We start from the raw sequence: 15059 nt of genomic DNA, 5'->3' as shown, positions 1-15059 counted from the left end.
GGGCTTGTACCATAGTAAGAGCCAAGATTTTAAACTCTACTAAATACAAAACAAACAAAAAGACTTTAAAAAAATAAATGAGAGAATAGCTGTAATATTTATCTAAAAAGAATGAAAATGACTGACTGTAAACAAAAAGAAAGACTGCCCTGGGCTTAAGTTCTCACCAGTAATATGTCTATTTAAAATATAAATACTATTGTTAGCAGGAGCCTGGGAATAGGACTCCCACAATGAATGCTGTGGTGGCATGGCTAGAAGTACAGATCTGTGATGCTGATCTAATATTTAGAGTCAGTGTGAGAGAGGAAGATCATCACTCCATCAGCATTATGTCTGAAAAGTGGCTTCACTCTACTCTAATAGGCATTGGTGTGCAATATGAATGGAGCAGGAAGAACCTGTGACCTATACCCTCCTTTTCTAGGACTTCTGTAATCCATTTCTGAAGGTTGAGAATGTCTTGCTTTGTTCTCCAGGATGGCCTTTAACTCACAGTCTTCCCCTTCAGCCTCCCAGTGCTGAACTAATAGGCCTACCCCCATGCCTGGCTTCCCTAATCTTTCAAAGGCTTCTGCCTAGTCATATTATATTTTACATTAAGGAAAGCATTTTTTTTTTTTTTTAACTCACAGGAAGTGATGCATAAGAAAGCAACGTGTTTGTCTAAAAAGGATAGGCAGGTTCTGGCTCCAGGAGGTCCCAGATTAGAGTCAAAGTAAAGGAATTTCAAAGACAAGGACAGAGATTGTATTTCATTCCGAGGAGAAAAACAGACAACACAGATAGGCAAAGCTCAGCGAGAGAAGGGACCACACGCTGCAAAAGGGATGCAACCCCATGTCTCATGTAACTCAGTGTGTCCCACAAAAGCTTCCAACAAACCTAGCCATCCCCTTCGAAGGGAAGATTTGAAATAGAAAAGCTTTCTCTATTTTCTTCAAAGTTATTCCTGAATCTAATAGCGACATTTTTTTCAATTTGTTCCATGAAACAGAAAGTGAAGAAACAGTACTAAAGCCATTCCACAAAAAGTGTTATCCTGTTACCAAAACCCAATGTGATGCAACAACAACAACAACAACAACAACAACAACAACAACAACCAACAAGAAGAAAACCACAGACCAATAAATGCAAAAATTCTCAAAAGAACAAGAATCTTCCTGAGGATGCAAGGTTGGTTCAACACACACAAAAATCACATTATGTGGAGAGAAAAATCCTGATAGATGCAGACACAGACTGTGAAAATGTTCAACAGGCCTTCCTGACCTATGTCTTGGCAGAAATAGATGGAGTATGCTTGTAGAGAATAAAGACTTTCTCAGATACCTATCTGTTACTGTGATAAAACACAATGACTGGGGCACCTTACAAAAGAACGCATTTAGTTTGGGGTTCATGGCCTTAGATAGCTAGAGTCCATGAACATGAATTATGGTGGGGGGAAGCCTGAAAGCAGGCAGGCAGGCAGGCAGGCAGGCAGGCAGGCAGGCAACGTACTGGAGTAGTAGCTAAGAGCTCATACCTCGAGACACAACCACAAAGGACAGAGGAAGACACACTGGGAATGGTGTAATTAGTCTGAAACCTCAAAGCTCACCCCCAATGACACAGCCTCTCAAACAAGGTCAAACAAGGCCATATTTCCCAATCCTTCCAAATAGTCTACCAAGTGAGGATCAAAATTCAAAAATATCTATGGCTGCCATGTATATTCAAACCATCACAACATAACTGAAATTATGCCAATTGGGGAAAAACTAAAATGTTGGGACCTATTTGGCCTTGGTTTGGGCCTTGAGGATAAACCCAACTCTGGCTTGAGTTTTGTAAACTGTCTCAGTCACTTCCATACTGGAGTGACTCAGCACGACCTGCCTTTGCCTAGCTCCTGCTGACACAGAGTAACTTTGTTGGTTCCACCAGTCACCCCATACCCTCTGTCAACTTTCCCTTCCCCCTACAGGTCATCTCACCTCAGCAGAAAACTCCACCTCCTCTCTCAGCCCTTTATAAAGAATGAGTTCCTGCTTTGACAGACTCCCTGCTCTGGGTGGTTATTCTCCTGAGGCAGGAGATTTGAGCTGCGATACTCACCATTCATCTAGCTCAGCCTCAAAGGCTTGGCTAGACCAGGTTCTCTCCCTCTTGCCTAGTTCTGCTGGCAGAGAGCCTGGCACTAAAAGCTGCCTCCAGAGCCAGGAATGGGCTATGCATAACCACTTTCTTCTCTCTTATTCAATGATGTGCTTAAAGCAATAGACAGAGCAATAAGATGAGAGAAATACACAAAATAGTTGGAAATAAGAGAAGATGACAACAAGCTGTTCCTCTTTGAAGATGGTATGATTCTATACTTAAAAGACTCTTTAGAACCTAAGGAAAAAATCCTCATAGATGTATTAAAAAGTTTCCATAAAATGGCAGGTTACAGTTATCAGTAGTCTTCACATATTCTCACAATTAACTCCTAAGAGAAGATAATAGACAAAGTATCTGATTCATAACAGCTTCAAAACAATAAGGTACATGTGAATACAACCAACCAGGAACGTGAAAGACCCTCACTGTGAAAACCTCAGGACACTGCAAAAAAGAAATCAAAGATGAATTTGTCAAAATCAATGTCATGGACATAGCTATATTGCCAAGAGTAATTTATAGATCCAATATAATTCCCAATGTTACTTTTCATATAACCAAGAAAAACTAATCCAAGAATTCATATGGATCCACAAAAATAAACACCAAAGCATTGCTGCAGATAAAGAACACAGATAGAGGCATCATGGTGCATGGTTTCTAACTCTACTACAGAGCTTTAGCAACCAGCAAAGTCAGCCTGATACAGGCCTAAGAAAACAGGCAGACTGACAAAAACAAATGGAGAAGCCATACATAAGCTGGCATAGCTGTGAGAACCCAGAGTTATGTCCGCCTGACATTTGACAAAGGTGTCAACAACACGCAGTAGGAAAAGAGAGTGTCTTCAATAAATGATGCTGGAAAAAAAAACCCACACCATTGAAGAACGAAATCCGATCCATATCTTTTGGAGAGCTTTTTTTTTCTCCACCCCTCCCCCCTACCCGACAGTGGGTCTATAAACCAGTGTAGTCCTCATGGAAATCAGTGTGGAGATTTCTCAAAGATTAAAAATAGAACTACCCCATGACCCAATTATGCCATTCCTGAGCAACATCTGAAGATAGATGTTTTAAAAAAGGAATAATGTATAGTTATAAAGAAAAATGAGATGATAAAATTTACAGGAAAATGGATGGACACAGAAAGTTAAATGAGGTGACTGGAAGTCAGAAACAACAACAACAACAACAACAACAACAACAAGACCACCCAACCAAAATGACAACAAACCCAGCATATTCTCTCTCATTTGCATATCCTGGCCCATATGTAATGTAGGTGTGTGTGTGTGTGTGTGTGTGTGTGTGTGTGTGTGTGTGTGTGCGTGTGTGTGTATGTGTGTAGTCTCAAAAACTAGAAAGCACCAAGAGAGGGTATGGTTATGAGGAATAGGTTATGAGGAAGGAGAGTGGAGGCAGAAGAGGGAGGCAGGGCATGGGGACACATGGATCATGAAAGAGACAAAGGAATTGGAAAAATGGCAGTAGTAGGGAGGTAGGGGAGAACACAGGGCATCTACTGAGACATACTTTGATTGAATGCCCCAGGCTAGATCTGGTACCTTTTATGCTAATTTAAAATACAAATGAAAAATGTCAGGTTTGATGAGATGCATTTTCTTCTATCAATTTCTGACTCCTGGATTTTCAGAAGGCCAGTAAGATAAAAAAACAAACAAATGAATAATAAAGAACCTCCTACCCCACCCTCCATTCCCCCCCAAAAAAACTCGACAAAGCAACATGAGCCCAATGAGATACTATGAATTAATTTAGTGTTGGCCATGGACTGCCAAATAAAGGATCTGCTCTCTGTCTTGTTGCTCTATGGTGTATGGAAGGCTCTGTAGTGATTGATCACTGTCTTGTGTTTGCTCTGTAGTGTATGGAAGGCTCTGTAGTGATGGCTCGTGTTTGCTCTGTAGTGTGTGGAAGGCTCTGTAGTGATTGCTCACTGTCTTGTGTTTGCTCTGTGGTATCTAGAAGGATCTGTAGTGATGGCTCGTGGTTGCACTGCAGTGTATGGAAAAGTGTATGATGTAAGAGAAGGCTTTGTAGCCTATTCTTTGCTTTCATTGTGAGAACAGGTACTGGGGATCCATGTTCAGGGCTCATGTTTGCATAGCAAGCACTTTACCAACAGATTTGTCTTCCTATCCTGGCCATTTTCCCATTCTTGTTTTTCAGTCTTGTGTATGCTATGGCCTATGTGTGGAGTTCAGAGGAAAGCCTTGACACCAGTCTTTATTTTTCACTCTGCCTGAGCCAAATTCTCTTGTTACCATAAGCCCAGCAATCTGGCATGTGTGCTTCTAAGGATTCTTTAACTTTCTTATTTTGTTTTCCTGAGCTAATTTTTCAATGTATTTTATCCAGATATACTGTCTAAGTCACTGTAAACTAATTCATTCTCTTTGGAGTAAGGTGGCCTGGCCCATTAAGAATAATTCAAGGTAGTGGCCAATACACATGATACATGAGTGAAAGCATCTACCACCCTATTTTTCATTACTGACACAAATGGAGTTTTTAAGTGCAAGTGGTTGAATTTCTGTCTGAGCAGTAGCTCAGACAGAAAAAAAAAACATGAATAAACCATAGATATTTAAGAGAAAAAAAAAGCTATAAGCATGTTTCAGAGGATACAGAATTGATTGCTGCTCTTCAGAACATAGCCCTGAGTAAAAAATTCATTGATTTGACACTCTCTGACTTGGGTTGCATTATAAAATAATATGCTGTTCTATTTGACAAAATTTCTAGATTTCAGAGCATAGAACATCACAATGCTAAATTATTCACTTCGTATCTATGGAGAGTGAAAGTGAGGTACTTCAAAGGTGGTCACTGTACCAGCTCATCTCTGAAAAGAAACTACACAGCCTGACAGAACAGAGGCTAGCACTGTGCCCATTTCCACAGCGAAACTGCTTCCTGCTTAGACTTGGTGCAAGCGTACTTGGTGCAAATGCTCGGAAAAAAAAAAAAAAAGGCTGAACTGAATAATCTTATATTTGGAGAGAATAAAACAGGCTGATGATATTTAGGGTTGATCATTTCATATTTTTTCCTCTCTTAATTTTCAAGGTATTTTAAAATGAAAATCCAGTCACGTAGACAACAAGAAAAGGACATTTTCTTGTTATTTTTAGGGGTTTGTTGATCTTGGTGACTGGGGAGAGGGCTCGGTAGATAAAAATGCTTATCTTAGAAGTAAGAGGACCCAAATTCAAATCCCCAGTACTCATGCAAGTGTCAGGAGTGGCCATGTGTACCTGTAACCTCTGCATCCTGAGTTAGAGACTGGTGAACTGGGGAGCTCACTGGCTATCCAGCCTCGCTAAAGCAGAGAGCCTTAGGGTCAGCAAGAGACCCTGCCTCCAAAAATAACACAGTGGTTATTACAAAGAGCAGGACTGCCAACGTCCTCTGCATGTAAGCATATGAGTGCGTGCACCCACAAACATGGATGCATATGCATGCGTGTGCTCATGTGCATCCACACAAACACGTACTCACACAGCACCATGATTCCTATAAAAGATACTACTTAAACATAACGGCTAAGCTTTAATGTTGTTTTAAGTTATGATTGTTATATCATTCAAGAAGCATAGAAAGGTAGAACAGAAGTATATTTAATTTTTCTCTATCTACATCTAATCAAAAAGGTAATCAGTTTGCTATATTTCTGTAAACGTATTTCTCCCAACAGAAACTGACACAGTTTTGATTATCAGAATTCAGAGTAGAGAGGCTGGATGAATGGTGCCTGTCATGGACATTTAAAAAAAAATAAAATCTTAGAATAAGCAATGCAAAAAAACAGGGTCCCCTACAGGAATCTTTACACAGAGATATCTAGTGGGAACTTTAAACCATAAAACCAAATTGATTTTCTTTTGTAGTTTGTCTGTTATGATTTTCATTTTTTTTCTGATTTTGTTGGTTTAATAATGGCCAGTAATTAAAATTATAGTCATAGGATACTTCAGTACAAACTAGATATACACATGCATTTACACTTGTTTTACGTCTCAAAGAGGATAATACTTCCTGCCTGTGATGATTGATGCAAAATGCTTTCTAAAGGTAGCATTTTAATGATACATTAATTTTTTATAAATTAATTATACATTAATTAATTATACAAAACTAATTATACATTAATTAATTATACAAAATTAACTATACATTAATTTTCAATCCAAGGAAGAAATACGACTCCTTACAAACAATGAGTTTCAAATAGCTCATTCTTCCTAAAAATGGAAGGGGTTCCTCCTTCCCTGCCAAAATAAAGTAAAAAACTAATATTTCAGAAAAAGTAATAATAAGTACCTTTTGTATTGAAACAAAAAAAAATTACCAAGAATGTTGTGGTCTTTGTTTTCATCACTAATGACAAAACACTTGAGTGGATTGACTTAAAGAGAAACATTTGGTTTTGCCTGACAGTTTCAGTCCATAGCTGGCTGGCTCTCTGCTTTTAGGTATGGAGCCAGGTATACATGTCATGGTGGAAAGGCATGCATGGAGGATGAGAGCTGCTCACATCATAGCTGGAGAGAAGAGACAGATGCAGAGAGGACCGTGGTGAGACTAAAATCATGGACAAAACTGTCCACCCCTGCTTTCACTAATTACAGCACCAAGAACACAGGAACATGAAGATGGAGATAAAAATCAGAAAGTAGGAAGCATTGACATCTACAAAGGATATGAGTCTCTCTCTTGAAGCCTCAGAGATGCCACCTATAGCCTTTTAGATCTAATGAAAACTTTGAACAAAGCGGCAGCATGTAAGGTCAATGTCCAAAAGTCTGTGGTCTTCCTATCTAGTGGCAACAGTGATGCCCAGTGAAGAAATGATGGAAAGGAACCTGCTCAAAATTACTATACACACACACACACACACACACACACACACACACACACACACACACACAAATACTAAACCTAACCAAGGAAGCAAATGACCTCCACAATGAAACTTAGAAACACTCAAAAGAGTAACAGCAGAAGACACTAGGTACACTAGATATTGGGAAGATCTTCCATGTACTTAGATTGGAAAAGAAAAAATCCTGGGAAAAAAGACATCACATGAAACATTCTATAGATTTAATGTAATCCCAACCAAAACCCCCAAATCATTTCCAGACACACAAACAGAAAAATCTTAAAGTTCATTTGGAAATACAACAGACTTCAGAAGGCCAAAACACCTCTGAGCAGAAAGCATAATGCCAGAGGTATTTCCATCCCTTAGTCTGAGTTAACACTGAACAGCCATTGTGATAAAAACCACATGGTACTAGAACAAAAGCAGACATGTAAACAGTGGAATAAAATACTCAGATAGAGACCCTTGTAGATACATTCGATTATTATTATTATTCTTTACAAAGATGTAAAGAGTCCTCACTGGAGACTGGACAAACAGTGCTGAGAACACAGGATACCTACAGATAAAAGGATAAAACCAGACCTCTTGATTCTCATCTTGTACTAAGGTAAACTCCAAATGGATCAAAGACTGCAACATAATGCTGAGAAAAAAAGTGCTAGAGAAAAAAGCAGGGGAAACAGGTCAAGACACATGTCCAGTAGCTCATATAATAAGGCCATAATGACAAATAAGACAACACAAAACTCAAATCGTTATACATCATATAGAGGATTAGTATCTAGAATATAAAAAGAATTAGAAAAAAACCCAACCACTAAGCAAACAAACAACCTAAATGAAATAGGTTAAGGAACTGAACAGAATATTTGAAAGGGAGATATACAAATGACCAATAAATGCTTTAGAAGTGTTCGGCATTGTTAGCTGCCTGGGAAATGCATGCTACCAATACTCTGAGATGCTTCTTCACCATGGTCACAGTGGCTATCATCAAAAGAAGATGAGAACAAATGCTGACCTGGGTGTGAATAAAGAGGAATCTGGATTCTCTGTTGGTGGATGTGTTGTAGGGAGGCCATTGTGGGCATCACTGGGGGGTTTCTCAAAAAAGCTGAAAATAGAACTTCCACACAATCCAGATATTCTTCTACTAGCATTTCCTACACAGATATATCCATATCCATGAGTACAACTGTTCTACACACAAACGTCAAGGGAGTGGAATCAGCCTAGATAACCACCAACTGTTGAATGGACAATGAAAACACAGTGTACATACTCAACGGAATTTTACTTAGCCAAAACTACAGTGGAATTATTTACAAGAAAGTGCATAAAACCAAAAATAGTACATATTAGATAAATGTAATTTAGGCCCTGACAGACTAAGGCCCCATGTTCTCTATTATAGGTGGATTGCAACTTATGATTTTTAATATATGTGTGGAGTAAGGGAAGGTAGAAGCCAGAAAATTAGAAAAGGGTTCATGTGACAAGAGAAAAATTACTTCCATAAAAAACAAAAACAAAAACCTAATATACCCAAATAGTTGAATTACAGTAGATATGGTCACAGGTCTAAATAGATGAATCTGGAGGATTTTAGGTCAAAGCGAACAAGTCAGTCACAAAGTGACCCGTATGTTTCTACTCTACAGCGTGAGTTAAGAGGTCCAGTTCACACTGTTAGGAGCAGAGTGTGGGTACCAGGACCAGAGGATAAAGGTTTGGGATAGCTGTTAGTTAATGGATATAGAATCTTTTCTATGAGTTGAAAAAGTTATGGCATATATTCAACAACAACGTACTTAAAAATACTAATGATGGCAAAATTGTGTGTGTGTGTGTGTGTGTGTGTGTGCATTATTTTTAACAGAATGGAGATAAAAGGAAAGTGGGCACATATGCAGCTGTCTTGTTGAAGAATATGCAATTCTCTAAGGGTCAACAAGATGTCTTCCTTCCACTTTTGAAGGTGAGGAAGAACAGTTTCAAGAATTACATATGCTACCAGAGGTCGCGAAGCTCCAACTGTATTTAAACATATCCACATGAATTAATAAGCTGCTCTCCATTACAAAGCCTTGATCTCTTAAAACACTATACAAAAACCTGGTCCTCTCTGTCAGAACCCACTGACTTCATCTACCAGTCCAGTTTACACAGAACAATAATCACTCTGGGTATTCTTGATTTTTATTACCTTACCTAATTTAGTTCTCTCAACATTAGTCATGTAAGCCTTATTAGTCCTTATCAACAAATGTTAAAACTGAGTCTGGGAAAGACCATTTCAAGTAAAATGTCTTAATGTCCATGTTTCCTCTGCAATCATATGCGTATCTCAGGCTCTCATGGCTTCCCATTTATGCCATTAACTCTTAAACACTTAAGGAATTATACATTTGTCTCACTACTTTGAGTTTCAGTTTAATACAATTTGTTTCAGTACAAAGGGAAGGGCACAGTGATTGTCTGGGTTAAATATCTAGTCAATAAAATGCATCAAATGCCTCCTATAAAACTAGAGTGAGGCTGGCACTGAACCACATTAGTGCATTCCTTAGATTATAGTCTAAGGAGAAGTGGACGAATTACAGGAGCATTAGCGAATACTTGGAGAAATTAAAACAGATGAATTACCTAGTGGGGAGACAGGGTTTCACTTTTTTTTTTTCAGTTGGTGTTATGAGAGAGTATGTGTCTATACATGGAATAAAAGTATCTAAGAAACAGGGATTCCTCCGGTTTCTCAGGTGCCATCAGCCAATATTATGATGGGGTTTATCTGTCTATGAAGTGCAGAGGTAAACAAAATATTCCATTCCACCTGTGGCTGGTGATAGTCCTTGCCCCATGGGGAATTTGTGTGCCATCAAATGTTAAAAGGACAAAACCTGAAATAATCTCTACATTGTATACAAGGAGCATGGCATGTGCTTGACAGGCTTTACTGTATGTCATTCAGTGTTTAATTATTGAGAAAGAAACTATCAAATTATCTCAAGATTTTTCCTGTGCATTTAGACCTAGGGTTATTATTATTATTATTATTATTATTATTGAGCTTCATGTTTACTGCTAGAGTTGGCATTAATCTGCCTGAATCCAACTGAAAAGGCACAGATATCACCTGCTGAATGCAAGAAGTAGAAAGTGGTACCAGGCTAAAGGGGCAACTGTGGCTTGATCATCCTTGACAGCATCAAAATATTAAGGAACAGAGAGTTAATAAGTAATAGCAAGCCAGTATGGAGCACACAGCACACCCTAGCACTTAGGAAGGTGAAGCAGGGGCATTAAGAGTTCAAGGTCAGCCTGAAGTCCAGAGAGAGACTCACAAGCTTATCACGAGCGATGAGAATAGATCAATAATGGCAATTATACTTAAGTCCAACATGACGGACGAAGTCATCAGCAAACTAATGTTAAGGAAGCAGAGAACATAAAACTGATAAGCTAGTAGCACGTTTTAAAATTTCCTTGCATTTGTTTACTTAAAGTTGAAAGCAGAAAGGAGATTGGTTCCACGGGGCCATCTGGGAAGAAGGACTAAGGATCCCGTGAATCTCCCATGTCTATCTTCAGAGTCCAGAAGTGAGATAAACATTTAAATGCAAGACATACATATCTAAATCATCCCACTCAAGGGGTGGCCTTGTAATGACACTTTTAACATCCTAGACAGCTACAGCTTCTGACAAATGGACCCACACATTTTGTGATCCTAGGACGTTACCCACAGCACAAGCAGAATGGGACCCCTTTATGTCTGACCTATAAGCTATTCCTTCTAAACTTCGGCTGTTTAAGACAGGTATAAAGTCTTTGTTAGCCTTAAGTGATTGACATTCATTACTTAGGACCCTCTCAATGTGGGATCAAATCCAACCACTGAAGGTAAATCTTTTTCTGACATCATGGAACAATGAAGAGGAAGCAACCAGTTAGTCAACAAGGAGTTCTTTTTTTTTTCGGATGACCTTGGATGGCCATTCCAAGGCACATATTCAAATCATGTGTCTGAAACTTGCTCATGCTTCGCTCCGAAGTCTTGTGGATGCATCAAAGCATTTTGAACCCTGGGCTACCCTCCGTCTAATGTCCACTGTTACCTGAAGGTACTTTCAGGACCCTTACCTAACTCCAGGAAAACTTTACAGCTTGGGAAAAGAATAAGCAAAATTGGCACGGAGAAAGTATTTTCAAAGCTCTCCTAATCCGAATATTGCAATTTAAATGGTTCAGTCAAACTAAGATCATAGTTAGATGGAGATAGATCTGGTAACAAATGAAATTCTTTACTCTGTAAGGTCTTCTATCTTCTTTTCCACTAATGTAGGGGGCACATTGGAGACAATGACCTGCATATCCAGTTGATTGACCACGGAGACCTGAAAAGTGAAAATAGAATGTGTTTAATTCCTAATCGTGGAAATTTGCATTTTAAATATTAATATTTTCTGTTCTCTATTATCTCTAGAATTTGTAGTTACTCACTGGCCAAGTCAGTCATCAATGGGAGGAGAGGACCTTGGCCCTGTGAAGGTTCTATGCCCCAGTGTAGGGGAATGCCAGGGCCAGTGAGCAGGAGGGGGTGGGGTGGTGAGCGGGGGAATAAGGGAGGGAACAGGGGTTTGCTTTAGTTTTTGTTTTTGTTTTAATTCAATTTTCTTTTTTTCTTTTTTCTCTTGGAGGGGAACCTGGGAAAGTAATATTGTAAATAAAGAAAACATCTGATAAAAAAATAGAAAAAAAAAAAGAAAATTCCCTACATAAATAGCTCATGAATTTTAAATAATATACCATTGATTGTTCTATTTTATTATTAAGTTCTTTTTTATTATTATTAATCTCTTAATATATCTAATTCACAAATAAATTTTATCATAGATAAGCTTATACTGAAAACAATATGGTATTACAAGGTAATCCTGGGCTGTTGGAATATAACTCTGTGGATTAAAGGTGACCATTGTAGTTATTGTAACAAAAAAAGAAAGAAAAAAGAAAAATTACATAGTTTCCTATTGGTATCAGGAATACACCACTACTTGAAATAGGTAGAGGACATGCTGTGGACCTGAAAGTTAGATGCTAAGTGGATTCCATTATTTTGGCTTTGAGCTTGCTTTTTAAAATCTATAATAACTATGATGGTTTGAATAAGAATGGCTTCTATAAGCTCATATTTGAAGGCTTAGTCACCAGGGAGTGGAACCGTTTGAAGGATTAGAAGGATTAGAAGGCTTAGCCTTGTTGGAGGAGGTGTGTCACTGGCAGTGGGGGGCTTTGAGGTTTCAAAAACCCAGGACCAGAGTCTCCCCTTCTCTGCCAATGGATCAGAATGTAGCTCCCAGCTACTGCTCCAGTGTCTGCCTGCCTGCCACCATGCTCTCCCCATGATAATGGACTAACCCTCTGAAACTTTAAGTGAGCCCCCAAATGAATGCTTTCTAATAGTTGCCTTGGTCATGGTATCTCTTTACAGCAATAAAAGGATGACTAAGACAATGGCCTAGGAGTGGAACTTAGGTTGTGCTTGATTTCATTAGTAAGAAACACCCAGCAGAATAAAAATACCATTTAGAATTTTTAAGTCTAAAGATAATTTATTCACTGCGATGGATACTCTGGCAGTAAAATGGGTTATCGTATCTGATTCCGCAGGCTTCTCACATAGAATCCTCATGTCTATTCTGTTGACTCTAATCCATGGAGATGCCTGTGTATGAATCTACAGTGAAACCAAAACAAGCAGTGTTAGCAAGAGTTGATGGCTATGCTGTACTTATTTAGTATTCGATGAGATCCTTCTGTAATTATATAAAGTAAAAGTAGCAGTTCTATGCTGACGGCATTCTTCTTAATTTTTCTTAAGAACCCTACAGTTTTCAACTTCAGCTATCACAAGTAGTTATTAATAGGACTCCCATTTAAATAAGAAAACCATAAAACAGCTGGAGTATGTGTTGTGTGATTTTGATGGCTACTTTTATGTCAGCTTGACACAAGCTAGCGTCACCTCAGAGGAGGGAAGCTTAATTGAGGAATTGCCTCCATAAAGTTGGTCTGTAGGCAAGCCTGTAGGACATTAGTAATTGATGTGGGAGGGCCCAGCCCATTGTGGATGCTGCTATCCCTGGGATGGTAGTTCTGGGTGCTATAAGAGAGCAGGCTAAAGAAGCCATATGGAACAAGTCAGCAAGCAGCACTCCTTCATGGCCTCTGCCTCCAGATTCCTACAGGCTTTGAGTTTGTGACTTGGCTTTCCTCAGTAGACAATGATTCACAACATACAAGCCAAATAAATCCTTTGCTCCATAGTTTTCTTTTGGTAATGGTGTTTCATCACAGCAGTAGTAACCCTAACTAGGACAGAGATCAAAGGATGTGTCATAGGTTTTTTTTTTTTTTTGATGCTCTTTTTCTAATACAATTATTTATTTTTATGTACATTGGTGTTTTCCCTGCATATATGCCTGTATGAGGGTGTCAGATCCCCTGGAACAGGAGCTACAGACAGTTGTGAGTACCGTGTAGAATTGAACCTGGGTCCTTTGGAAGAACAGCTAGTACTTTTAACAGCTGAGCCATTTCTCTAGCCCACCATAGCTATAGTTTAACAATCAATCCTTTTATGTGAGGGCTGTGTTGCTGTATAACTTGTATGCTCTACTGTGGCCAAACATTTGTACATGCATCTGAAGTCAAATCTTAAAACAATCCTTCACATGCTCACGTACTATTACAGCAGCATTAGTGTGTGCGCACGAGAACCATAAAATTGTATACTCCAGATTGATTCTAGTTTGTACCAACTATCTCAACATAATTTACAGTAGGAAGCGCATTCATATCGCCACATAATTTTCATATTGGCTCCCAAGTTATCTAAATGCAGTTCTTAATAGATGGGTTTACGAAACACCTAGGAACTAGACGGGAAATTTAAATAACAGAAGTAGACAAGGGAATAACTGACAGGAAGCAGAAATCTGCAATCTGAAGACAGATGCTCCTGTGAGAGGGCCAGCCTCTACTGGCTTCCCCTGAGCATTGCCCAAGTAGGAAAACCAGTCCAGACCTGCTGCATCATATAGGTTTCCAAGGAAATAAGTCTGAGATATGACAGAAAATATTCACAGCTCAAAAGGAGACCGTTCAAATTTAGTGTGAGCCTAATATGGTGTGAGGCTAATTAATATATCCTCTCAAAGTCTGCATTAAGAATCCCTTTGATAACATCAACAGTCAAGCAGTGGACACTTCCAGTTTGACCTCTGTGCTTCTTGCTCCTTATAGGCAGCTGCACCTACATGCACAGAAATGTTCTTGTTTTTGAGTTTTGAGTTTTTAGCAGTGAAATTACATGGGTAAAAATCTCTAGGAGTGTGGCTCTAAAATTTGCACCTCCTGTTCTCCCTCCCTTTCTGTCTCTTCTTTTCCTCCACATTCCCTTCCTCTCTCCTTTCTTCTCACTCCCTCTTTTCTTCCATCTTTGACCCCTTCCTTCTTTTGCTTTCCCCCTCTTTTTTTCCTTCCCTTTATTTTTAAACTTTGAACTAGGAAAGATCAGGCAGGGTTCCAGGTTCCAGGGCTCCAGACTGGAGAACTATTTTATAAGCATTCAAAGGAGTTTGGGGGAATGGTATGGACTAATGACTGCTGTTTATCTGCCTTTCTTGTCCTCTTCAGATGAGGTTTTATTGTTTATGCTCCTTGCCCATCCCACACAGCAGGAAACAATGCTTATTAGGTCAACAAAGGCTCCATTCAGACTTGATGGAGTGAGCAGCAGCATGTGATGCGGACAGTTAGGATTTGGTTGTCCAGTTGAATTGATGTCTCTGCTTTATATTAGTAAAAGAATTAAAGGCACACTTGGTCACTGGGCATATCTTCTGGTAGCTTGTTCATCCAGATGTTTATTTTCCTTCTGGGAGCACATCCGAAAGAAGGAGATCCCTCCAGGCTGGCGGAAGGAGAGGAGA

At 39.1% G+C, this 15059-nt stretch overlaps 1 protein-coding gene across 21 annotated transcripts in view; it reads right to left on the bottom strand.

Moving 5' to 3' along the window:
• The window catches only part of Pcdh15 (protocadherin related 15), a 1206525-nt gene that overhangs the window by 36800 nt on the left and 1154666 nt on the right, over positions 1–15059 (bottom strand). For all 21 annotated transcript variants that reach the window (XR_004112186.1, XM_031346915.1, XM_031346916.1 and 18 more), the window contains one exon: positions 11371–11459. Coding sequence is in view for 20 of the 21 variants with exons in the window: in XM_031346915.1 (XP_031202775.1) it covers positions 11371–11459 (89 nt within the window). In the remaining variant the exon portion in view is untranslated. The remainder of the gene's footprint in view (positions 1–11370; positions 11460–15059) is intronic.

The sequence above is a fragment of the Mastomys coucha genome, unplaced genomic scaffold (genome assembly GCF_008632895.1).
Source record: "Mastomys coucha isolate ucsf_1 unplaced genomic scaffold, UCSF_Mcou_1 pScaffold3, whole genome shotgun sequence".
Classification (NCBI taxonomy): Eukaryota; Metazoa; Chordata; class Mammalia; order Rodentia; family Muridae; genus Mastomys; species Mastomys coucha.
This window is presented reverse-complemented; position numbering and strand designations above follow the sequence as displayed.